Source organism: Boleophthalmus pectinirostris, unplaced genomic scaffold (assembly GCF_026225935.1).
Source record: "Boleophthalmus pectinirostris isolate CB_2022bp ecotype Guang Dong unplaced genomic scaffold, ASM2622593v1 HiC_scaffold_4, whole genome shotgun sequence".
NCBI lineage: Eukaryota > Metazoa > Chordata > Actinopteri > Gobiiformes > Gobiidae > Boleophthalmus > Boleophthalmus pectinirostris.
In genome coordinates, this window is record NW_026571353.1 from 11167530 (window position 1) to 11194729 (window position 27200).

The 27200-nt window shown below is 37.1% G+C and overlaps 3 protein-coding genes across 5 annotated transcripts in view; all 3 read right to left on the reverse strand.

The window, feature by feature from the left end:
- Positions 1-885: 885 nt before the first annotated feature.
- Positions 886-4919, reverse strand: LOC129411271 (uncharacterized protein C22orf15). The gene is made up of 5 exons (XM_055161674.1): positions 3164-4919; positions 2042-2128; positions 1843-1965; positions 1351-1416; positions 886-1248 (listed from the first exon to the last, which is right to left on the reverse strand). Exons 1-5 carry the CDS (start codon positions 3186-3188, stop codon positions 1133-1135), a joined length of 417 nt encoding a protein of 138 aa, XP_055017649.1. The 5' UTR covers positions 3189-4919; the 3' UTR covers positions 886-1132.
- A 149-nt stretch (positions 4920-5068) lies between these two features.
- adora2aa (adenosine A2a receptor a) lies at positions 5069-22571 on the reverse strand. Its single transcript, XM_020928341.2, has 3 exons — positions 22373-22571; positions 14720-15337; positions 5069-6734 (listed from the first exon to the last, which is right to left on the reverse strand). The coding sequence occupies exons 2-3, from the start codon at positions 15049-15051 to the stop codon at positions 5711-5713; spliced, it is 1356 nt and encodes a 451-aa protein (XP_020784000.1). The 5' UTR covers positions 15052-15337; positions 22373-22571; the 3' UTR covers positions 5069-5710.
- Positions 22572-24768: 2197 nt separating this feature from the next.
- Positions 24769-27200, reverse strand: part of specc1la (sperm antigen with calponin homology and coiled-coil domains 1-like a) — a 29514-nt gene continuing 27082 nt past the window's right edge. For all 3 annotated transcript variants that reach the window (XM_055161673.1, XM_055161672.1, XM_055161671.1), the window contains exon 17: positions 24769-27132. In XM_055161673.1, coding sequence (XP_055017648.1) covers positions 27043-27132 — 90 coding nt within the window. In that variant the 3' untranslated portion in view covers positions 24769-27042. The remainder of the gene's footprint in view (positions 27133-27200) is intronic.

Sequence of the window (27200 nt, forward strand, 5' to 3'; positions counted from 1 at the left end):
ATCAATATGGCACTCTCTAAAACAGAACCCTCTATTTTCTGTAATTTTATAATTTATAATTACAACAGCTAATTACAATTAATCTCATTGAATTAAGTAAAAATTGGAGAATTACCAGAATCTGTCATACGCACTTCAATTTTTTTTTCTTGACGTCACTGAATACCTTGAAGGCCCTGAGGGCTCCCCTCTGTAACAAAGCAGCATGGACGACAGTGACGCTTACAGTGCTTTACAGTGTTCTGTTGAAATGGGCTGTGCCGTCGAAATGAGCTACCTGCAGCCTAGCGTAGGTATTCTGCCACAAATCTAACACGCACATACTTACATGCTTAACAAAACATACAATAAAACCAATAAACTTTTAAAATGTGACTTGTTACTCCACTTCTGCCTAGGAAGTTCAAATCGATGGCATTTACACTGGAACAGCACTTGGGGGTTGTGCGCATGCGCAGTAGTGCTATGTAGCTCAAAATGGCGGGTAGCTCAAATCGACAGGACACCGGCCCTGCCAATGAGGTGTCCCTTATTTATTTTTCAGGGAGCTGGCAAGCCTACTCTTGGACTGTGCTCTCCCGCTGGAAACATTACAAAAGCCCAACACTGATGTAGTGTAATATTCAAAATAGACACTTTCTAAGTGTTTAATGTTAACACTGTGAGTCAACAACAACTATTCATTTTACTCTACAGCACTGTCATAGCTGAAATAACTCTTTACTATCACCACCACATCACAGCACCAACACAGTGAATTTAACACTTTTGAATTTGGTGTGTACTGTGAACCATACTGGCCATTTTTAAGGGAAAAAGCAGTTGACCAGAAAAGTTACAAATAAAAAAAGTGCAAATAAATAGCACCTGTAGACCCAAGATATTAGTCAGGAGTTACTCTGCAGGATCAAGCCAGAGCATGCAGTATTTTTACCATGTGAGATCTGCACGTTACAGAGAATTTGCTCCTTCCACCTTCTGGTGGTGTAGATATAGTAGCCCGGCCAGGATCCTCTGCATGATAGGCCATGATTAAATAATAATCAAAATCATAACCATAGCCTATTACATTACATTATTTCTATCATCCTACAAACTATGAAATAGCACAGAGGTCTTGAATTGAAGCATTTTATTTTAGAAAACAAAGTTTGTTGTTTTTGCTCCTGTTCCTTGGTTTAAGGGAACCATGTCTCTGACCTCTTCGGCCCAGTCTCTTTTGGCCAGTGGACAGTTTCCTCAACAGCTCTGCATTAAAATATACAAATACACACATAACATATTGTAAGTTTTATGGTTAAATGAGCACACATTGTGGGTGGTTTCTTACTGAAATATAATGGTATTCACCAGTAAACTCTGGTTGTCTTTGGGTTTTGGTCAGCAGAGGAACATATTTACACTCTCCATCAACCCCTTGTACAGAATCAGAAAAAAATAAATTATATTTTGTTTATTGCATATATACACTGTGAGAAGAGATGACTTATTGTAATGCAAGGAGGATGTGTAGAATCCAGAATCCACATGGCATATAACACCCACTATTTCTTTGCTATTTATTACCATCGACGACTCAAGAAAGTTGTGTCTATGTTTACATGGGTAGGAATACTCACAATTAATTGAGATATTGTAGCCTTCCTTACACTGTTAGTACAATCCTGTTTTAGTAATGTTTACGTTGAAATCTTGAGATGTTTTTTCATTTCTGATTTACAAATTTGGGAAAGGCCAAAGTTCCAGACCTGTGAGACCTTCGTGGTACACTTTCTGATTTTGTAAGTTGAGCCCAGTAAAAACTCTAAAACATACATATTCTAATGTTTGTATACTACTCACTACAGACGCGTACGAGGATATATTTGTGACGATCTTTGAGCAGAGCATTGGCACGGTCCAGACTTTGCTCTCTCCCCTCCAGTTTCATCACAGTCCCTCTGCTGTCCATCAAATCCACATGATCTGGAAAAAAAAAAAAAAAAAACACGCAAGATTGTCAAACAAAGACAAACTAACGTCATCGTAATATAAATGTTACCTTCAGAATCCAGCCCACACCTGAGCTTCAGATCATGGATGAAATGAATTAGTTTACAATCAGGGTTGAACAGTTCCATTCTGTCATCTGCCAAAATTAACCCATTAAGGACCAACACGCAATAGCAGTAAACAGTCATGTAATTCATAGACACTAGGGGTGTAACGATATCCAAGTCTCCCGATACAATATCGTCACGGTATGAACCTCACGGTACGATATTTATTGCGATATCGTGGGAAAGCTCACGATATGGTGGAGAGGCTTACGTTTAGGGATGTAACAATATCCAAATCTCTTGGTATGATATTTTCAGGATATACATCTCATGATATGATATTTATTGTGATATTTTGTGGAGGTTAACAAAACGCCTTGCCAAAATGCCTTGACAAGACTTAATCCAAAGAACTGAGACTTAAAAGTGATAAGAACTGTTATTTCTTCTTGTAGTCTACACTGAAATGGAGCAAAGGATCATGGTCTATGTAGTTCCCACTGTCTTTTTTAGCTACTGCTGCACCATAACTCTTAATTTAAGCAAAGAGACTTGTAATTCGATATATTGTGATCGTCCACGATATTATTGTGAGAACCTTGACGATACGATATCACGATATTTCAGTTACTGTTACACCCCTAATAGATACACAATATTTTAAAATAAAAATAGTAAAGTGTTTTAAAAAGCATAAGAATCAAGCTCTATTTTTATCCTTACATGATAAAACAGTGTCTTGCTTATATTTAAAGTGCACTGTGGAGTTTTTTCTAGGGCAGGGTCTATCACCATCCTGTCTCTATGGAGATTTAGTTGCTTTGTCTGGAAAATTCGGCATTAAATATAAATATCTCCACAGAAGCAGAAAGAGTAGACTCCACCAAGCTGGTACAAGTTACTGATCTGTCAAATCTGACTTCGCTCACTGTAAGACTAGTTTGTAAACATATTTTTAAGTGATATAAACACCTGAAGTTGGATAAATGCATGTTATATGGAAAAAAAATCAAGGAAATAAATAACATCTCTCACCTGAAAAGTTACACATTATTTTACCTTTAAAAAAATGCAATAGTCTCTCATCATATACCAAAAAACTAAACAAGAAAAGTTATACATACCCCCAAAAAGAACAGTAACAAACATCTCTTGTCTGACGCCACAGTCTGAGTGAATCTATACTTTACAACGGAGGTACCAGTCACTCCACCACCTCCTGTTATAAAGGCTGCTGTCTACACAAAACCCACCTCCTGTGTTTCTACTTTACAAGATCTAGACCTTTTAAACAAAACCTGGACTATACTTGCTTGGTCGTCATCGTATCCATGGAGTTCACGCAGAGATTTCACATAAAGGTTTACTGGTGTAAGAGTAAAAATGTCACAACTTAAAACTTAAACTAACACCACATTGTAACTATTCTCTGACCTGACATGACAAAATAATTGTATTATTAGTATTTAGATTATGAAATGAAAGGAAAAATATGTCCAAAGAAATTGGACTGGAATTAAGCATTGAAATCGTTCTTATTTTTGGTCTTTAGATGGCGCCATAGTTCTGTCAAAGTATTCAGCTTAGTTTCAGGGCAACCAATGATAATTCTTTGTGATGAGAAAACACCAAGATAAAAAAATGAAAAAAAAAAATAAAAAAATTTAAACCTTAATGTCATATAGTAAAAATAATCAATATCTCATTTACAAAAGAATAAAAGTGTTGTATAATTTTCATGCTTTTCTTCATGAAGTGCACACACAAAAAAATCCTACTTTGAACTTTGACATGACTGTACTTTGCCCCCAAAAATCTTAACTAATTTGAGGACATGTAAATATATCTTTGATGCCTTTTGAATATGCTCTTTTAAGACTTTTTGCGTCTGGGAAGCTGAAACTTGAACCCTACTGGGAATCACGATAGAAGATTAAAATAATATTAAGGATGAGAGAAAAACATCACAAAATATTCAAGTCATTTGTGTGTTCAGATAAGAAAAAATGTTTAGTGGTTAAGGTGACTGTGCGGTTTAGTTTGATAATTGGAAACATACTGTATGTGTCTAACAATGGAAACATGGATAGTTATGTAGGAATTCTGACTGGGATTAGGGACTGTCCTTATGTGGATGCAAATACATGTAACTTTTCTGGAGGGATGTTTCTCATTATTCAGTTACAGATGTTATTATCCTAGCCTGATTCATCAGCCGGTTTCACTTCGTAGAAACCATCTGACCTCGCAGCGTTAAGATTCGTTCGCTCGATGGCAAGTGGGTACTTTTTTTCATTTAACCAATCGCTGCTATTTGGTCGTGATGTATGCAATGCACCACTAAAGGGGCTAACTTGTATATTAAGCTTTTTCCAAATCCCGCAGGAAGAAGGGCAATAACATCTTTCTCCTTGATAAAATTCACCAAACTTTCTCTTTGTTCAGGCTTTAAATCCTTGATCTCGGGAATCGTTGCCAACACAGAATGTATGGCTCTTCGCTGATTGGCTGGTGACTGAACTCGCACTTCCAGGGTTTTTGCGAACTGTCAAGTGTATTCTGATTTCTGACCTAGTCGCTGGAGAGAAATTAAATTGAGCGGAGGCACTAGGTGGCGCCAGCCTGGCTATCATTATCTACGGATGAGTGGAAGGAAATGGATGGAGATGCCATTATAGCAAAAAATGCATTGAAAAGATGCATTCTTGTTGTGAGCTGGGTCACATATCTGATCACTAACTTGTGCCACTTACTTTGTCTCCATGGAGATTGATTGAAGTTCGTTAACATAGCCGCATCACATGCATACATCAGGCACACATCAGGCACACATCAGGCACACCAATAACATCTAAATGGAAACAAGCATGTGGCCGACGGTCCATCAGAGAAGTTATGTAGAGAAATGCCATGGATACTACACAAAGGTCACTATATCTGCAGTCGTGCAAGACAAAGGGTGAAGAAAATCTAAAAAAATATATAAAAAAATAAGAAACTAAAAAAAAAATTAGAGATCATAGTCCATGTTGATGCCTTTGTGGGCAGTGAACAGTGCAAGACAATAGTTTATTTGTGCAGATAATCACATGTATCCCTGAAAGTAAACTCTGTAATCACCTTTGAACAGTTTTTGTAAAATTTTCAACATAAAATAATATGAACCATATTTGCCAGTGTGATCTTATAAACAAGTCCAGCCAAATCTGTGTATGAATTCTGGTTATTTTTCGTAAGCCAGACCAGTACCTGGAGCAAATCTGAAACCATAAATATAAATCCACTGTAGTCCATTATAAGTCTCGACAATACTGTAATAGTGAAAAGTTTGTCCACAATGTTTAAACAATGCTTCTATTGCTCCCCTGTTGTACAGCTGCTTTTACATCACATCTGGTTAATTTTTGGCAGGAAGCAGGGTAAAGGCCATTTCCCATAAGACCTGTACCATCCAAACAGGCACCATTATTATTTATATATCCATAACACTTCACTGGGAATCACACAAAAAAAACAAGACATATATTTGCATACTTTCAACCACAATCTTGGTCTTGATTCAGCACAATTTCTTGTCCTCAAAATGTCTCCTCTTGCATATACGGGGTGAACTGGCAATCTGTGCGTTCTGGAAAAGTCCAGAAGGCAATTTTTTGGTCCCCGTGCATATGTCATGATGATCCAGTCTCCAGCTCAGTCAAACAGTCTTGCCTATTCACAGACTCCAGCAGTGATGCATTATGGGTTACTGACATTTGCTTGTCCTCTGTAAATTCAGAAACAGGCTCCTCTGTGTGTTTTAAGTGCTGGTTCACTTGCGTTTGACTGAAGCTTCTTATGGGACATATGCTGGCTTTAGGACACTGAGAGGAGATGATGATGGACAAAGAGGAGTGTGCCACTGAAACCAGACCGCCTCCTAGTGCTGACACGGGGCCATGACATTGATATAAGCACTCACAGTTATTCCCGTTACTACTGGGTTCTGTAAATACATCCAAGCTTTTCATTTGTCCATTTGTCTTGAGTCTTATAGAGTCACTGATACTATGATGAATGGACATGCGATGGCTACCTCTGCTCTCAATGTGTTCCTTTTTACCCATTATATGACGGTGAATAATTTTGCGAAATGTTAGCCTAAACTCTCGGATGCGGTAAGCGTAAATAAATGGGTTGACCACAGAGTTGCCGTGAGAAAGAAGAATGGCAAAGTATAAAATCCAAGGATCTGGGCGTGCACAACCGGGACAAAATAAAGTAAAACAGTTGATGATGTGCAAAGGAAGCCAACAAACTGCAAATAATCCCACAATTATTGCAAGAGATTTGGCAGCGTGGACCTCCTTTTGCAGTGTAGAGCGAGATTTCTCACCATGAACCACTTTTAGCTCGATCAGCTTAAGCTGGTGCCGTGCTGCCATAAAGATGCACAGGTAAATGCCCAACATGAGTAGCAATGGCACCAAAACACAGCCAAAGAAGTTGAAGTAGACCATGTAGCTCATGTCAACCACAGACTCAAAAAGGCAGTTCATCTGTCCGGGAGGACAGGGGTCCTTTGAACGTATAGGGGGCTCACTCTCTTCAGGCTTGTGCCAGCCCATCATGGGAGTCAGGCCAATGATTATAGAAAGCAGCCAGCAGATGGCGATGATACCCTGGGCGCGCTGTCCTGTCACCAAACTGTTGTACCTGGAAAATAGATTAGAATCAGTATAAAGTACTGGGTAACACTTTATAATAATTACACTCTAATTGGCCTCAATAAAGCCTGAACAAAGACTTAAGTCATAATAGTTTATTAAAACACTATGCATTATTTGCGTTATTTTTGGCATTTCAAAATGCTCGTAAGGATCTTTGCTCTACCATTTCATGTTTTAGAACATTAAATTAAGTTAACTGAGGAACCACACATTATTTCCCAGCTTCAGTGCTCCCCATACTGTGATCTAGTCCAGCTCGCCAACTACTGGCAACAGAGTAAAGTACCACAGCACTACCTGTGATGCAACAATCCTGGGAAAATTCAAACCACATGTTAGACTAAAAGGACTTTTTACAGAGGATTACTGGATCCAGCATGAAGCAAAACACACCTTGGTATGGTTTGATGAGGGGACATAGTTAAAAGGTCAAAAAACAAAACAAAACAACAACTTTGGTCAGATTCCTGGTGGACACTGCCTCAGAGGTGGCCATCAGGGGCTAATATAACACAGTTCACACTTGCAGTTCCACCGACCTAACAAACCAAGAAGCAGTGTGTATGAGCTGCAAAAGGTATTTGATTAAAAAAAAAAAAAAAAACTTGTTCAGCTGACAGATTTGAATTTCTCTTTTGTCAAGGACCCTCCCTGGACAATTGAGGGATTTTACAAACAAGCTTAATTTAAGTTAATCAAAGTGATACCTAGCACTGCATGGTAAACACATTCAATTTCTCATTCTTAAAGATAAAATTCCCCTTCTTTTGCAATGAAAGTATATTTTTGAATTAAATCAAAAGGTTGCAAACCGTCTTAATCCTGCTAGTTTGTCAGTACATGTCCTAACCAATAAGAACCAGGATGCACTGATGAGGAAGTTGTGGAGGAAACCTGGATGGACTAGAGCCAGTCGATTGTTTGGGCTGCACTTTAAAGTATGTTTTAAAAATATTCATGAGGAGTTCATCCATCAGTCTGAAGGATATGAAATCATTTTTAGTTTAAGGAGTACAGGACATAGGCACATGCTTGGAGTCACATAGGCCTAGAGCAGGGAGGAGGTTCTGATATTGTGTCCAACTATCCCAAAATATACATTCTATAATAAAAGATACATTCTGTACTCAGACATGTCTTGCGCTGACATTAGAGTATATCACTATGAAATTGAACAGATATTTAGGCCTACTAGTTCAGGGCGTTTTTATTTTATTATTTATTTAAAAAAAAAACATGCATTTATATCTATGGAGAGGTTACTCTGGTGGCATCACTTGCTTGTCTCCATGGAGACTGATAATTTAATGCCATACTCTGGATTATTCCAGGCAAAGCAGTAAGTAAATGAATAAAGCTAAAATCAGTGCATATTTACTACTTCCAAATACAAAGCGATAAAGATGTGTGATAAATGTTGGTGTTGATATCCCAACATTCGTGTGGTTCTGAAAAGTCTATTTTGGTCCTGGCTGTGCTGCAGTGTGGGAGAGCAGCTGAGATATGTAACTTGGTGAATCGCATTCTTGGGAAGTTAAAGTGCAAAGGGTTAAAGTCCATAAACAGCCCCCTACAATCTGATGCAAAAAACAATGAAGGGAGAACCGAGCAGGAGAGAAACAGGAAGGACCACTAAAAGTTGTCTGTTAGTTTTAGAGGTCATTGTGATGATAACATAGCATGACACATTAACAGACTTTCTAAATGTAGACGAAGAATAATCCATGTATCATTCGTTCATTTGTTTTTCAAAATTAAACCAAAAATAAGAAAATTAAAAAACAACAGTTTTCTTCATTATTTGTGTCCAAGACCAAAATCAAAAAACGGATAACAATTAGTTTTTTTCAGTTTTCGATTTTGTGTTTAAACAAATAATGGAAAAAAACGGATAATGGCATTTTCCCATTTCCGTGTCATTTAAACACAAAATCGATAACTGAAAAAACAAATCATTATCCATTTTTTCATTTTGGTTTTGGACACAAATAATGAAGAAAATAGTTGTTTTTTTTCATTTTCTTATTTTTGGTTTAATTTTGAAAAACAAATGAACAAATGATACATGGATTAAGAATACTTGGAATCATATTTGAATTAAATGTGGTTTAAGGGAGAACTTTGGATTTTAACTGAACCAGAATTGTATTTTTTATTATTGCTCTGTGTGGATGTGCAACAGGGATGTGCATGCCCAATTAAGTGTCCTTGGTCAGTGTCAAAATTGGCATAAACCGAATCAGACCAAGTTACAGGTCAGATTAGGTTTAAGTGTTTTTTTAAGTATTTCGGAGCAGTAAAACCACCTGTAATTGCATAAATGTTAAGGAGAGCTTTTTAATGTCATACTGTGGAACATTCCAGGAAAAGCAATATCCACAGAAAAGAAACAAGAAGGTGATGGACCCCCAACCGAAACATTACACACAGCACCTTTAAGGCTTTAGAGCAGGGGTGTCAAACATACGGCCCGGGCCTGATTTTCTACTAAAATATTTTAATTATATTTTCTATTAAAATATTGGTAATTTTCTGCGCTGCTTATCATAGCAGCGTCTCCTGCGCCTCTGTGCACAGACGCCTCCCACCAGAGCAGCACAAATGAAGACTTGCCTCTTTCCAAATGCTCTTAAAGGACGATCGTTTTGACAGTTGATCGTGACACCCTCATCAGCAAAATGTCAAAAAAGAGAAAAGTGGATGCCAAGTGCAGGATTTTCCAAGAAAAATTGACTTATTCCTATTTGCATACAAGTTAATGTTAAAACTGTGTTGAAATTGCATTTTTCTTAAAGTTTCAGGTTGTTCATAATATTATAATATTTTGTAAAAGAAAGAGTTCATCATTTAAAAAAGATTTCTGTAATAGATTTGCGTTTCTCTGTACAAATATTTGAACTTATTGCTATTTTTGTGGTATATGTGCCATGAGTTTTCTGATCCTGCCACTTTGGGATCAAAGTAGGTTGGATACGGCCCCCGGACCAAAATGAGATTGACATCCCTGCTTTACAGTAATTTCAGTGCCAACCATGCCTGTACGACTGAAATACACTTCCATCTTCTGAACCATACTTTGTTTCTGCTTACAGACATCTCAGATATCACCAAAGAATAGATTGTATTATTGTTATATTGCCCTGCCCTAATGTGTAACTGCAACCAATTTCACACCCAAAGCAACTGGGATGAGCTCATAGGGCCAATCCCAACTGGCCATATCAAAGCTGTGTTTTTGGAGAAGGGACGGTTGTCAAAAAAACAGAACAATAATCAGCCCAGTTTGAAATGTTCTTTTACTGACATCACTAGTTTGGAGCTACATGAATAGGGTGACTGAAAGAGGACAGCTGGTGTGCCAGAGGAAGAGCCAGGGCCAGATTCAATGTGTGGTAACCTTATTTTGTTTAACAGGCCAGTTACAAAAACACCATGTGCTCATAGATTCAACTACACACATCACTGGACAGGGCTGTATACCTTTTGATTCAACAGTGTCACAGGAGTGCTTGAGTTGTAGAAAAAAAATAATAATAATAATAAATAAATAAAAAGAGATGACGTTGTTTGCATAAAGGCACCAAATGGTGACCGGACACAAGTTTGTTATTACTCACACTGGCCAGTGTCAGGAAGTGAAAATATGCTTTTAAAATACTTATTTTGAGGAACTGTATTCTGGTTAATTATAACACAACTCAATATTAAAGTAAAGTGTTTAAAATTCAGTACTGCATGTATCAGAAATAGATTCGGTATTCTGTAACTAGTACATAAATACATATATAAATACATATTCTTCCCAACACTGACGGTAAGTGTACACACAATGGAAGCAATGATACATATCCACATATTTCATCTTTAGGTTATCAAAGCTAGATTCTCCAACCAAAGAAAACTAAATCTTCAAAAAGCATCAAACAGATGTTTCATTAAATTCTGTTCTAAAGTACATGGGGTTATGGTGAGGATACACTGTCTGCAAAAGCAATCAGGACTTCTTCATTTAACTGGTCCACAGAGACACTGTCTTGTGGGAGAGGCATTTTGGGATAGATTTGACCTAAGACAATTCTGTCTTATCCAAATATCAATAAAATGAAATATGAGTATTAATGGTGAGACTTTCTTGACACTGATGAATAAGGAAAAGTAGCGAAAAAGAGTAGAAATTTTCAGTCTGCATTTCAGCTTTCCAGGAACAAATCTGTCTCTTTTATTTAGTAGATAAATGATATGAATATGATAAATGGTTTTGTAGAACCAATATGGCACATTGCCTATGGTAATAAAAAAAAATATATAATCTTTGGTGTGGCAGTACAGATTCTGCTTACATAGTTTCACATAATATTTTGCAAAAGGTTGATTCCTAGATATGTAAAATATACGCATTCATTTTTAATAATTTAAATTATTTGCATGCTGATGTTGTCCTCCTCTAGCCTGATTCATCAGCCGGTTTCACTTCATAGAAACCATCTGACCTCGCAGCATTAGAATTCTTTCGCTCGACGGTAGGCGGGTACTTTTTTCATTTAACCAATTGCTGCTATTTGGTCGTGACATATGTAATGCGCCGCTAACAGGGCTAACTTTTATATTAACTCTTTCCCCCATGAAGACGACATTTGATGACCCCCTCCCGTACCCTTAATGACGTGTTTTGACACTTCTGCTGTATCACTAAAGACGTGATTTGACGACCATTAGAAACAGCTCGTTTTTTCACAGGTAAACAGAGGCTGCGATAGGTGGGGGCCACTACAACCCACACTAGGCTGACCAATAGGATTCCAGGATATGTTTTCGCCAATTTTTTCCGAAGATAATCGAAGTTGTGACGATTGTAGCTTCCGGAAAAACACAACATGAAACACGTGCAATGGAAAGATCGTATTTTATGGATAAGTTTAGAGAAAGTGACTTTTATAGATTTCAAATTGATGATGAGGGTGATTATAAAGTGGAAAACAGTGATACCGACGGACTTTCAGAGAGTGAAACTTACGAAGGTAAGAATGCCGGTGATGAGTTTGTATGGAGTCCTGTGATATCCGAACAAACTGTCCGGGACTTTATACTCGATTATGTACCAAAATTGCCCCGAAATCTGGATGTTGCTCAGGCTAGTCCTATGAAATATTTCAGTCTTTTTTTCCAAGATGCGATGTTTGATAGAATTACTACAGAAACCTACACTTATGTGGAGCGCTGCACACGAGAAAGTATACAAGGTGACAAATACTGGACACACAATGACAGGGAAGAGTTTTATTATCATATTATTATATTATAATAAGCTAAATGAGTTGAATAAGCCAAATGGAAAAAGCGAATTAGGTCCACACAGGTGTACAACAGGTAAAAACAGGTGTACACTTGACTATACTGTATCTGGTGATACATTGACAACTTCTGGTGATACTCTGACAAATATATTTTTATATTTTTTTATGAATATAGTACTCAGAACATGCATGTATCAGATGCTGAATGTAGTTTTTTGTTTTCGATTTTGCACCTGACCAGGTGAACTCTCGTTTTCAGTGAGCTGTTATAAACCTGTAAATGAGTTGAATCACATTTAAACATCCATAAATGAAGAGTTCAGAGTCTAAGGTTTCCAGAGATACCAAATATGTCTGTGTTTCAATTAAGTTCATGAGTGTGAAAATTATTTATAATCACTTGTGGAAGTCCGTTTTCTTTTATGTAATTATGCTCTAAGGGTAGCCTTAGGAATATATGTAAGGGTTGTTCCTAGTAGGCGTCCAAGGGGGAAAGAGTTAAGCTTTTCCCAATTCCCGTAGAAAGAAGGACAATAACGTCTTTCCCCTTGATAAAATTCACCAAACATACTCTTTGTTCGGGCTTTAAATCCTCGATCACGGGAATCGTTGCCAACACAGAATGTATGGCTCTTCGCTGATTGGATGGTGCCCAAACTTGCACTTGCAAAGCTTGCAAACTGTCTAGTGTATTCTGATTCCTGACCTAGTCGCTAGAGAGAAATGAAACTGAGCGGAGGCACTAGGTGGTGCCAGCCTGGCTAGTCCTCCTCCGACAGCCATAAGAACATGAAGTTAGGAGAGTATTTGACATTTGTAAAGAAATCTTTTGTCTACATCTTGTGGTGTTTTTTACCTAGAGTTTAAAATTTGATTTCTAAAATAATGAAGCTTGTCTGTTATCACATAAAAACATTGTTGTATCAAGAAGAGAAAACTGAGATGCTGAATTGCCGTATCAGTCATGTTTATTTAATCAAGGGGTATGTGGCAAATGCTTTCTAAACTGGATTCTGATTGTGACTAATGACATGCATTATGGGGATTGAATTTAGCACAGTCCTGAGAGGGGACAAACTTTAGGCTGCTATTGTGGGAAACAAAATGCAATTAAATGAGTCTGGTGGACAGTCAGATAAGAAGAAGGCCAATTATGTTCAATTATGAAGATATCAAATTGACTGGGATGATTCTGCCAATCAGTGTCTTGTCTCTTGTTAGGAAAAATCTCTATCCACTATTTCAATTAAATTTATATTCATAGAGCAGAATGTAAAACCAAGGCAATGTAATTAATGCTTTATTTAATGTAGTAAGAATGTTGGAGCTACTGGAACAATTGATGTGAGATAGACAAATGTAATCTACGCCAGCTAGATGTTGCCTATGTTACTGCAGTCTGAAAATGTGCATAGGTGAGCCTGAACAAAGACCAGGTGAGGGAAAACTGGTTTCAATTCTGCTATCTACTGGTCAAAAAAATCTGATAACATTACCACAACAAATATGTGAAATGCCTTAAACCACTAATGTCGACCACAAGACAACATGATTTAATCTTTACTCTCTCGTACTGTCCTGCTCCTGATCGATTATGCCATAATTAAAAGCAAAAGCAATCAGGACTTCTTCATTTAACTGGTCCAGAGAGACACTGTCCCATGGGAGAGGCATTTTGGGATAGATTTGACCTAAGCCAAATCTGTCTTATCCAAATGTCAATAAAATGAAATATGAGGATTCATGGTGAGACTTTCTTGACACTGATGATTAAGGAAAAGTAGAGAAAAAGCAGAGAAATTTTCAATCTGTATTTCAGCTTTCCAGGAACAAATCTGTCTCTTTTATTTAGTTGATTATATATATATATAAATATATATATATATATATAAGTGCAGATTCTGCTAACATAGTTTCACATAATATTATGTTTCACATAATATTATGCAAAAGGTTGATTCCTAGATATGTAAAATATATGCATTAATTTTTAATAATTAAAATTATTTGCATGCTGATTTTGTCTGTTCTATTATTAAAGAAAATACCAATATTTTGTATTGAAAATGACATTATTTTGTCTGTTTATTTCTTATTACTATTGTGGTATCAAAACGAGCATGAAGTACTGACTCTTTTCATTTGTATTAAGTTTTGTTAAAGTACCACGCACTCCCTCAAACAAAGTCACAAAACTTTAACAACGGAATGAACTGAACTGTCTCAAAGTCAAAATACTTGACAAGGAAGTATTTATTTCTCTTGACTGTGTGCTACTTATTTAGAATTTATTATCACCATTTATATTTTTGCTCTTTATTATTATATTTATTGTGATGTATGAGCTACTGTGTCCAAATAATTTCCCTCATGGATCAATAAAGTATGTCTAAGTCTAAGTCTAAGTCTAAATCTAAGTATATTTATTGTTTAAGAAAACTTGATCTACTTTGGCTCTTAATATTCACTTTTAGTTAAATAATCAAATTAGCAACTCTTTTGAAATTTTGACCAAATACATTTCAGTTGACTAATTCTGAATCTGTGTTTTGTCATTCATATGCAAGCTCCATAAGCAAACTGGTCTCTTCTGTGTACAGTCCTAATACACTGATTGCCATAAACAATAGCCCAATCAGCTCAAACTACGGCAGTGGTTACATTTACATGCACAAACCTGAGTGGTATCTTGATGGCGATGTAGCGGTCGATGGCGATGGCGAGCAGACTGAAGATGGAGCTCTGCGTCAGCACCAGCACGAAGCACGCAATGAACAGACAGCCGTAGAAGTTGGAGCAGAAACCTGTGCTTATCACTATGGCGAATGGGATGGCGAGGACCCCCACGGCAATGTCCGCCACCGCCAAAGACACCACGAAGAAGTTGGTGATGGTTTGCAGGTTGGAGTTGAGACCCACAGCCCAGCAAACTAGAACATTTCCCAGAACGGAGAAAACTGCAATCAGAAGCTCCACGATGATGTAGAAGACAGTGGGTGGTTCGAACATGGTGACGCCGGCGGAAAGGTCAAAGTTGAACACACCAACAAAAGGACCATAGCTGCGCACAGAACTCCACAGTGCCTCAGAACAAGCTGATAAACCAGTGCTGTTTACTCAGATAAAGCTGCCATATAGAGATAAACTGTAGTGTGCACAGCGGTTGTAATGTTGTCCCTCTGCACTCCTCTGGTGGCTCCAAGGATCCGCCCCTTAGTCGACTTTTTTCCCATGAGCATCTGGGAGAGCTGAGAAGATGCCAACAACGAAGCGGCAGCTAACGCAGAAGATGTCACTGCAGATAAGAGAGACAGAAATCAAAAGAGGAAGTCAGTTTCTGTGAAAACATTTCCTAAAATAAAACTGAAACTACAATAAGGTTTAGTAGTTTCTGAATCTGACTCTACATTAGGCTATTTGCCTAAAGGCAAATCTTGAGACTTCCAGGGATAAGATATATTACCAAGTTAATCAAAACAAGTGGACTTACTAAACATTTGCAGCAAAAGTTTCACTACCGACCAAGTAGCTCCTTCAGGGGTTTGAGTCAGTGACTGCGGCTCCCACTGGATGTAATGATGGGGCTAACAGGTGTCAGCCAACTGCTGTGGAGAATAAACCACAGGTGCTTCTCTCCCACAGTCAAGAGGCAATCACTGCCAAACTCCAGATGAATAATCCAGTTGTTTTGATTTACTTGGCAATATATTTATTTTTATGTTTATGTTTATTTGACAGGAAAATCCTACTGAGATTACTAGGCTCTTTTTCAAAGAAGTCCAGGCCAAGTCAGCAGCACAGAGCAGCAAAAACATCAAGACATGTTGACAATATCACAAGAATTTGTTTGTTAAAAAACACAGATCTGATTTCAAATTAAATTCTTTCTTTCAGAATGAATTGAAATTGACCTATTGTAACCATTTTTTTTGTTTCTATGTTGAACATGGAAAAGCATATGGGAGGAGTGATGCAAAGACTAAACTCAAGACATTTAAAAATAGTAAATTAAACGTGCATTTAAATACTCTAAATGATATAATGCTCTTATCTGCTACCCAAACTGAAGTGAATACATTTTCATATAAGAAAAAAAGAGTTTCATGTTTAAATATTGCCATTTCCTAAACCTGGATAGTTGAGAAGCATTTAGGAGCCAACTAATTATTAACACCATTAGAAAACATGTTGCCTATAGCCTATGTACAGCAACTGAAAAAATATATAGATTTGTGTTGCAAAAAATGCTCAACAAATCAATATGACAGAAGTTAAAGTTATTAATTTATCAGTGTTTGGTTGGTGTTTGGTTAGTGTTTTGTTATTTGTTGTGGAGAGCTGTGGTTTGGTGGGACCGCTGGTTGCTTACAGCTTCCATAAACAGCCCTTGTTGACCTGGTGTGGAGCAAAGGGAGCAGACTGCGGTCAGAGTCAGATGTTCACTTAGCCCGGCCCTCTGTGCTTTGTGCATCTGTACACGTCCCCCTGAGAGAGCAAAGGAAGCGGCTGCAAGAATGAAGCTAGAGTGGGCGTGGCTACAACCAGTGGTGCCACTTCAGGCAACATAGCACCTGCTGGTCTTAACTGGACTTAGGTTACAAGTCTTTTGTTAAAGGTAGATAGTTCATCACCTGCTTGTTTCTATGGAGATGTCATTGCTGTCTAGAATGCTCCACAGTATAAACAGTTTCACCTTACATTTATTCGATTAGAGGCGGTTTTATAGCTCAAAAATATCTCAAAAAACAGGCATTCTGACTGAGCCTCTCCACAGATCTGACCTGAAACTTGGTCTGATTGACGGAGAAATGCATTTGACAGATCATCCACCAATGCTTTAATTTAAATTTTAGATTTTAGTTTATTCAATTCTAGGAACCCAAGACAGTGCAAGAAGATTATGAGCAGCAATGACATCATATTCTATTCTAGTTTAGGCTTGCATTTCTTTTGAGTTTATGAATCATTACTGGCACAATTTAAGTCCTTTACCAACTATTTATATACTTAACATGTCCATATGTTGCACTGTAGATAAACACAGTAATAGCCACTTACTGAACATTCATTACAGCTTTAAACTCCTGGGACAGTGTTGTTCAATTTGATGTATATTGGTAAATCCTTATAGTTATTTATGTTGATTTAGATTCCATGTTCTGCTGCTGTTCTTGAACTTTGTATTGCACACTGTAATTTCCTCTGGGGTGGGACAAAAAAGGTTTATACTGGCCTAAACCTGCTTTAAACTATACAGGATATTTTGGAATATTTAAAAGATGGCACTTGGAATATAAAAAATAATTTTGCAAGAAAAAAAACATGTTGAGAGTAGATTAGATTACATTCTAAAAGCATCACAGTCCACGGTATGTATAGGGTTTCCAGACAAGCCTTTGTAAACAGACTTCGTGCATGTCCCTTCCTCTCTTCAAGTGTTCACCAGTAAACAAATTAGGGTTACTCAATTGGGTTTACTTCTGAACATGAACCACCTGTTGTAAGACAGAACGAGAGAGATCAGCATTCACAAAATGTGTGCTTCGATGAAAAACATTAATAGTAGCTTACACTACTGTGAGAAAGACCTTTTGTCCAAGTCTTTTGTGACAATTTCTAGTGTTGACTTTGTTTAACTGTAAAAATATTGGTTCTTGTGTATTTTTAGTAATATCATCAAATATTAAGGTGTATAGGGTTGTCAAAAGTATCAAAAATCAGATACTAATCGATACTACAACTATCACATTCACAGAACTTAACCTTTCCTGAATAGCTTTAGAATTATCTTGAACTGTATCAGAACAAGTACAAGACCAAACACACTAGCATATGCCAATGGACCACTATGGAACCTACCTGGACCACTGAGGGATTACACAGATATAAAGCCACATGGTAATATAAAAGAATTACTATGATTTAATGTTGAAAATCACATTTTATTGTATAAAGAGTAGGTGTGTAACAATTTCCAAGTCTCATGATACAATATCATCACAGTATGAACCTCACGGTACGATATTTATTGCAATATCGTAGAAAAGCTCATGATATGGTGGGGAGGCTCACGATTAGGGAAGTAACAATATCCAAATCTTTCGGTACAATATTTTCACAATATACATCTCACGGTATGATATTTATTAAGTTCTGTTCTGTTCATTGTATTTATGGACAGAATTTCTAGGCGCAGTCAGGGGCCGGAGGGGGTCCGGTTTGGGGACCACAGGATCTCATCTCTGCTGTTTGCGGATGATGTTGTCCTGTTGGCTTCATCGAACCAGGACCTGCAATGTGCACTGGGGCGGTTTGCAGCCGAGTGTGAAGCGGCTGGGATTAAGATCAGCTCTTCTAAGTCTGAGGCCATGGTTCTCGACCGGAAAAAGGTGGCTTGCCCTCTCCGGGTGGGTGGAGAGTCTTTGCCTCAAGTGGAGGAGTTCAAGTATCTCGGGGTCTTGTTCACGAGTGAGGGAAGGACGGAACGTGAGATTGACAGGCGGATCGGTGCAGCTTCGGCAGTGATGCGGTCGCTGTATTGGACCGTTGTGGTGAAGAGGGAGCTGAGCCAAAAGGCAAAGCTCTCGATTTACCGGTCAGTCTTCGTTCCTACTCTCACCTATGGTCATGAGCTCTGGGTAGTGACCAAAAGGACGAGATCACGGATACAAGCGCTTGAAATGGGTTTCCTCCGCAGGGTGGCTGGGCGCTCCCTTAGAGATAGGGTGAGGAGCTCATTCACACGGGAGGAGCTCGGAGTAGAGCCGCTGCTCCTCCACGTCGAGAGGAGCCAGCTGAGGTGGCTCGGGCATCTGTTTCGGATGCCTCCTGGGCGCCTCCCTCGGGAGGTGTTCCGGGCATGTCCCACCGGGAGGAGGCCCCGGGGAAGACCCAGGACACGCTGGAGGACGTGTCTGGGGTGAAGGAAGTCTGGGAGTCCCTGCTTAGGCTGCTGCCCCCGCGACCCGGCCCCAGATAAGCGGACGAAAATGGATGGATGTTTTGTGGAGGCTAACAAAACTGTTAATATGCTACTTTTTCTTCTTAAAATGCCTTGACAAGACTTAATCCAAAGAACTAAATCTTAAAAGTGCTTAGAACTATTTCTTCTTTCAGTAGGAACAAAGGATCATGGTCTATGTAGTTCCCTCTGTTGCTGTAACATAACTCTTTAAACTTTTAAAATACCTTGACAAGATTTTGTTGTGAATTATTTCCGTCATAATCCTAAGAATTCAAGTAAAAAACATATTTCTTCATGTTGTCTGCAATGAAATGAATCATGGGATATGTAGTTTCCGGTGTTTATAAGCTGTTGCTACTATAAAGCCATGCATTTAAGCAAAGAGACTTGTAATTTGATATATGATGTGATGTGATGGTCCACGATATTATTGAGAGAACTTTGACGATACGATATCACCATATTTCGGTTATTGTTACATCCCTACTAAAGATTGTTTCTTACTATCACTGTGGTATTAAAGAGGAGATATTGAGTATAAAGTCAATTCATTAATATAGAAATCAAGTTTGAAATGTGACAACACTATAAAGACCTCAAATAGAATCATTATTATTACCTTAAACCACTTTTATATCACTTTAGCTGTTGCTTTTTTCCTATTGATAAGGTTGAAATTTGGCTCTAGTAACAAAATATCTCCCCTTATCAGATGCAGTCAAGGTGTCTAGTATTCTTCTTCTTAAAACCACCTGCCTCCCCCTGAGCTCTAAATATTTCGAAGTAACAGTAATCTCTGTAGAACCCCCATTTCTCAGTTTCCCCAGTATGCACGTACAACGCACATCATTTGTCTAGACTCAACCACAGGATCTGCGTCTGTAAACCCCGGGAGTGTCACTACTCTACATTATTCATTGTGCCCACGCATCATAATCGGCTGTAAAATTTGTTTCTAGGAAGTACTGTTTATTTCCACAGTTTCTCAGCCAGAGGACACACATGGAGGTCTGTGCACCGGGTCAAGATGCTCCCGCGGGGGTCATATGAGACCCTTTTATTACTGCTTATATTAAACACACAGGAACTTTTGTTTAACTTTTTTTTGTCTTTCTAAGGTGTCATATCACTGTCTAACGTTACAGCTACGCAGCACTGTACAAACTGGTTTTGAAAGTGATCTAAAGCATCCAACAAAAATACAAGGCTAACATTGACTTGTGTACAAAACATTAACACTATTTTACTATTTTGCTCATTTATGCAAACTTTTCTGCCAGTAAACCTGTAGACTTGTAAGAGAATATTAGCTCTTCCTTTTCTCTTGATCCATTCCATGAAAGTTGGCTTTGAATATTTTTTTAAAAAGAAAACCGAACAAATGAACTTGAATAAATACAGATTCAAGGGGTATAATGTAACTTGTTTGTCTCCATGGAGCCTGGAATGTTCCACAGTATCTCTAAGATGATACTAGGGATGTAACGATTTCCAAATCTCTCGGTACGATATTTACTGCAATATTTTGGACAGGCTAATATAATTCTAGATAAGACGCATTTCTGTTTTTAAATACCTTGACAAGATTTTGGTGTGAATTATTACCATCATAATGCCAAGAATTCAAGTAAAAAACATATCTTTTCATGTTGTCTGCACTGAAATGAATTATGGGATATGTAGTTTTCGATGTTCATAAGCTGTTACTACTGTAAAACCACGCATTTAAGTAAAGGAACTTGTGATTCGATATATTGTGACAGTCCACGATATTATTGTGAGACTTTTGATGATACGATATTTTGGTTATTGTTACATCCCTACAAGATACATGTGAGATCTATGGCGAGGTGATCCCACTCACAGCAAGAATACAAGTCTTGAAGTCTTTTTTTTTTTTTAAAGCCATAAAATTGCACAGTTAAGGGTGCATTATGTAACTTTTCTAATGGAGGGCCCATCAAAAGATTTTCTCCATGGAGATGTTATTATTGCTTTGTCTGGAATGTTTCACAGTATGGTATTAAACCTTTCTATCTTCATGGAGACCAAACCAAACCAAATGTCAAGTTAGATCTGTGGAGAAGCGACATACTCACAGTTAAAATTCCTGTATTTTTGAGTAGAAAAATGACCTGCAATTGAATAAATGTAAGGTAGAGCTGTTTAATGTCATACTGTGAAACATTCCAGGCAGAGCAGTGACATAGAAACAAGCAAGTGATGAACCCCCAACCAAAAAGTTACAAAGTGCACCTTTACATAAATAGGCTACATGATACGTAAGTTACACACCATACTGTAAAACATCTCAGGCAAAGCAATAACATTTCTATGGAGACAAGTAGATGATGAGTGGGGTGGGATAAAATAAGTTTTCTTCTTCCCACAAATTTTTGGAAATTTTTTTGTTGTGGTTATTTTTATTTCTATTGTGATTATTTCTATTGTCATTTCACTTATGTTAAATGCATATTTAAAAGCATTGTATAAGAATGTAAATCTCTACTTGCCCAAAATAAATACATAAATATAATATAATATAAATATAATATTATTACATAGTGGACTTTTAAAGGTGCGCTGTGTAACTTTTCTGGTGGAGCGTCCGTTAACTGTTTTTCTCCGTGATGTTACTGCTTTGTCGAAAACTTTTTCACAGTGTGGTATTAAACCTTTCTCTCTTCATTGAGACCAAACCAGACCAAGGTATAGGTCAGATATGTGGAGAGGCAACGCTGCTCACAGTCAGAACGCCTGTTTTTCTAAGTATTTCTGAGCTATAAAACCACTTGTAGGAGCTGTTTAATGTCATACTGTGGAATATTCCAGGCAGAACAGTGGCATAGCATAGCGGCCATAGAAACAAAGTCACACAGTGCACCTAAAAAACATGTCACCGTGTTTTAAAATAATAAAGTAATAGGAAACATGGTGTAATGTTCTTCACATTGTGGTTTTAGTTATAGGTTGGGGTTGGGGTTAGGTGATGTGGTCACATCCTGGTTGCACATCCTGAACAGGCGGAGGCACATGATGTTGCTTTAGGGACAGATTTTAAGATTTTTTCTCTACAATAGGTAGAGATAAATTTAGATTAGCTACTTTCAATTTAGTCATTAATAATAATGATCATCGTTATCCAATAAATAAATAAAAAATAATGAAAAGAAAAAAAGAGAAATTAAAAAAATCTCACTGTAACGACACCTGCTTTATAACATGAGGGCACCATTGGCGGTTTGGCACAGCTCTATTGATTAGCTTTTTCAACATAGCCCGTTCCAATTGTTTTAATCTTCTTAAATATTATGAAATTGCACCTAAAAATAACTTTGAACAGAATTAGCTAGTTGTAATACTCACCTTAATTCTCCAGTTCAAGCTAGGAAGCGCGTGCGTCTGTCTGTCCCCTCGGCGCGTCTGCACACTGCAAACGTAAATTTAAGGTCTAAAATGCAAAAAACAAAGAGTATTCAAATAAATTAATTTGCTAAAATCTTGAGTAATGCCCCTTTCTAACCCAAAGTTCTCCCGGTGCTTCTGTTCTGACTGGTGAAACTTTCGCCTGCGCACGCCCCTAACATCCTCACATCACGTAATGGGCGGGACAATATAGAAAAAAATATATATCTATAAATACATAATGACAGAAGATAGTATAATATAGATCACGTAAATAACAGTGGTGGAAGGTAACGAAGTACAAAGGTAAAAATACTTATAATACTTAAAGGTTCATTGTGTAACTTTTCTGGTGGAGTGTTAATTAAATGCTTTTCTCCATGGAGATATTCTTGCTTTGAAATGTTTCACAGTATACTATTAAACATTTCTGTCTTTATGGAGACCAAACCAGACCAAGTTACAGGTCAGATCTGTGGAGAGGCGACCCCGCTCACAATCAGAATGTTTGTTTTCTAGGTAGTATTGAGCTATAAAACCACCTGCATAGCAAAAACTGGAGGGTTAAAATTAGTTATTTTTAACACAAACCTCTTCTCCCTGGCGTTTCATACTAGCTAGTCAGGTTATCTTGGTGTTTTTATTGTAGTTTTCACTTGTTATCTGTATATATGTATATGTAACAGTTTTTTTTTTCTATTTTGTTGAGTTGTATGTGAAGCACTTTGTTCAGCTGAAGTTGTTTAAATGTGCTATATAAATAAACTTGAATTGAACTGAACAAAAAGTGTTATTTTAACTATTTGAAAGTTAAATGGGGGTTCAAGTTGAAGTCATTTGCCAGACGTGATATGGTTAATTCAACTTCCCCTAGTGTTAATTTGGCACCTCCCACCCACCACATCAAACTCCCACGAGAGAAGAACAAGTTTGAACCAGTTTTGTACATAATATTTTATCTTGAATGAATGAAGTGTAAAAATGAAACACCTCTGTGAGTTGTTTAGCTAAATCAGGATAACCTTACAAAGTGTTACCCGTTTACTATCAAAATGTTAATATAGCTCTTGATTTCGGGGTTAAACAGGAACTTTGGTCCAGTGTTACTTAATTAACATTTCCTGAAATGTTAAATTAACTCTAGAACAGATTGGACTCATATAAACCCTGAGAAAGTGTTAAAATTCCATCTGTGAGAGTCAGTTTTAACACCCACTTTTTGCTGTGTGTAATTTAATAAATATAAGGTAGAGCTGTTTAATATCAGACTGCAGAACATTCCACACAAAGCAATAATATTTCCATGGAGAAAAGCATTTGACTGACCCTACACCAAATGTTATGTAATGCACCTTTAAGTACAATTTTTAGGTATCTGTACTTTACTTAAGCAAATTTTACAGCAGATACTTTTACTTTCAATTCACTGCATTTGAGAGCATGTATTTGTACTTTCTACTCCATTACATTTTTGATCTGAACTGAAAAGTAAAAAAGTACCTTTCTTTTGGTTTGAGATTTTTTAGCACATTTAATTTCAGTTAACGTCCCAACTTCAAGCAAACCAAATACTGTACACAAAAACGCAAAAAGAGCTGGAAAAATTAAGAACTCAATTGAATCACTTAAAATCAGCTAAATTCTTTATCAAAATCACCACATTTGATGCTTTAAAAGTTCTAAAAATCACTGCAAAGTACTTTTTACTCTTACTTAAAGCACATTTTTAAGCAGGTACTTCAATAGTTTTACTTAAGTAGATTTTTTCATGTAATACTTTCACTTTTACTTGAGTATAATCTTTTACTGGTTAATAAATAATTGAGGATAAATAGAAAAAGGTGAAATTATTTACTATTCCAACTGTTAACTTAAAGCTGCACTATGTATTTTTTTTCTGGGGGATAGGGTCTGGTTTGGAGATGTTATTTTTTTTGGCAGGAATATTCACCACAATGACATTTAACTTATCTTTCATGCATTAACTGAATTGCATGTTTGTAATGCTAAAGAAATACTTTCAAAATACTTATTCTTACTGTGAGCAGGTCTGGGTCTCCTCTCCACAGACCTCACCCGTAAGTTGGCCTGATTGTGCCACCTTCTCGTCTCCATGGAGATAGAGCATTTTACAATCTAGACAAAGCAATGACATATCCAAGGAGACAAGCAGACCCTCCATCAAAAAAAAACTGGGAATTCAAAAACTGGGAAGTTGCCATTTATCCAAATTAGTAGGATTTCGGTATAAAATCGATGATTGTGTTACTTTTGCTGTAGTAATTTGCCCAATTAACATCCATACAGACATTTACCTTAAAAGAAAATAACAAAAAAGAATGAAAGCAGCCACAGCGTTTCCAATGGTCCTTTATAAGTGTGACGAGAAAATAAAGCATCAAGACCATACAGCATTTTAACTGATTATCATCAAAAAATCCAACTAATACTGTAGCTTAGTCCCGTAAGTATAAACACACACACAAACATATTCGGTTAGCCTGTTCAGTGCTGCATAGTGTATGTAATGAGAGCATATGACGGTTTTCTTTGAATAATCGTTTGAGATGAAAACAAACACATTTTAGTTGAATTAAGCTATCATTGTGTTCAAGTAAATAAAACGAAATTGAACACTGTAAAGAAGGGAATGCAATAATTATCTGGCAACAAAAGTAAATAGTTTTGATTCAGTTTAACTCAATACATTGTTTGACATACAATGCAGGGAAACATGACTATGCCTTAACAAATAGAAAAGAAAATTGGTAGCTGTCACAGATTTTCAACATAGCCATGAAATAAAACAATGAACAAAACAAAAATATATATAAAAAAATATCCAACCTTCCATCAGGTTGTGAATGTTGAAAGTGAATTAGGATTGGGCAGTAACAATCATATCTACTCAAATGTCATGATAAATTGTGCGGTAAGATACACCTACGCACAGGAAACAAAGTTTTGCAGACTGGGTAGCAACACAGAGGTGATGTTCTTCACAGAAGTTTTACGTTGGCAACAGCCAGCAACTCTAACCAAAGTGTGAAATATGTCATGATTTAGTATTTTAGTACCATTTTTAAGTAAGATATAGTCAATCCGTGGATGATGATGGACAGTTGGAAAAAATATTCATTGTCCTAGCCAAGAGAAGTTTCAAAATCAGATCCACACATTCACACAAGACTATCACAGTATTTCTGACTATTAAGGCAAGAAATAAATGGCATTAAAACAGCTTATCTCAGTGCAGCTACTTCATGTGAAATGCAAAAAAGAGCTGAAATCATGCAAATAAATACAGTGATATTGGTAGAGCGAGGCACACAAAACAGTCACAAAAAACTGTAGGATTTCAGGTAGCTTGGTCAGCCAAGATAATATTATTTTTACATTATTTACAGATCAATCTAAGTGATTTTAAGAGGGTATACCGAAAATGATTAGCTTCTCAATTGGGAAGGCATACAGACAAACAATATGCAGAATAACAGCCCTTTTTCGATGTATGGCATTGGTTGACCGAAGAGTAAATAGCTATGAAGAGACTGCAGATGTTTTTAGGGCGATGGGTTTGGCTGACCAGGCTAACTACTGAAAAGGAGTAGAGTCAAAGGAAACACATATTAAGTCATTGGCACAATCAGAATCTTACTCATACTGCAATTTAGAAAAAAAAAAAAACAAGACAAAAAACTGCAATGTGACGTTTGCTTTTGTAGCTATTGACCTATATTGAAGATTGTACAGTGTATGTATGTCCAACCTAATTTAAGCTCTTGACAAATTAATACATTTTGGTCAAATTAATAAATGATGTGATTATGTGCTCAATTTTCGATTTTAAAATTAAATGCAAATAGAAAATTTGAGTTACAAAATGTGCTTCTAATGCAGATGTATAGCATGTATTCATTCTCAATTCTCTGTGGAAGGAAATTCATAATACTAAAGATTTTGGCAACTATTATTTTAAGCTTAGTAACTTGTAGTGTAAAGTCACCTCCTGGTCTTAAAACAGGCACTTATTTCAATAATGTTGAGGCAAGTGTGCATGGTACAAATGGCTACTCTAGCTCCTTGAAATTTGACTTCATTTCAGATTTAATCCAGAAACAAGCCAGTGTACCCTTTGTGCCAGCTCCTGGTTAAGTGTAATGGTTTCAGGAAGGGCATCTGACGTAATACTATACATGCTATAAGGCAGATGGTTCGCTATGCCTAGCCTAGAATCAAACATTTGGTTTCTGGCTCATAACCAAATATTCACAACTAAATAAAAGACACAAAATTAAATATATTAATAAGCAAAAACTACAAGGCTATAAAAGGCACTATTTTTACCTAATTCATGTACAGATGGTCTTGTATGCTATTGTATTTGCAGGCATATAGCGATTGTGCCTTACCAGTGTAACAGCATAGACATACAAGATAAAAAGCCCTTATAGACTCAGCAAGTGTAGCTTTGGGAGAGTGCCTGTCCTCCCTCTTTAGTGTTGTTCGAAGTAAAGTTCAAGTCCATTTTGAAATGAAGAAATGAGACTGTAACTGTGGAGAAATTTAGGTCTTGTGAGGTAAAACTGCAGGTTGTGGTGATGAATTATGATTGGTCAGATTTTTAGAAGTCAAGTTTCGAAGTATTTGTAGATGGCCGTAACGTAGGTCATGACACTCTGCCAGTCTGGCCGCTCCGTGTGCACCATTTCATTAAGGTCCTGGGAAAGAGAACAAAACAGCATGTTTAGAAATTTAGAGCCAATCACTAAATAGGAGTGTAGAATTA

Coding starts and splice junctions, on each gene's coding strand:
- LOC129411271 (XM_055161674.1), bottom strand. CDS start 3,188: ATGTTTGTTACTGTTCTTTTTGGGG. Junction 1,966..2,041: donor GTGTGGGCTGGATTCTGAAG/GTAACATTTATA, acceptor TTTTTTTTCCAG/ATCATGTGGATTTGATGGAC. Junction 1,249..1,350: donor AAGACAACCAGAGTTTACTG/GTGAATACCATT, acceptor ATTTTAATGCAG/AGCTGTTGAGGAAACTGTCC.
- adora2aa (XM_020928341.2), bottom strand. CDS start 15,051: ATGTTCGAACCACCCACTGTCTTCTACATCATCGTGGAGCTTCTGATT. Junction 6,735..14,719: donor GCCATCAAGATACCACTCAG/GTTTGTGCATGT, acceptor TCTATTTTCCAG/GTACAACAGTTTGGTGACAG.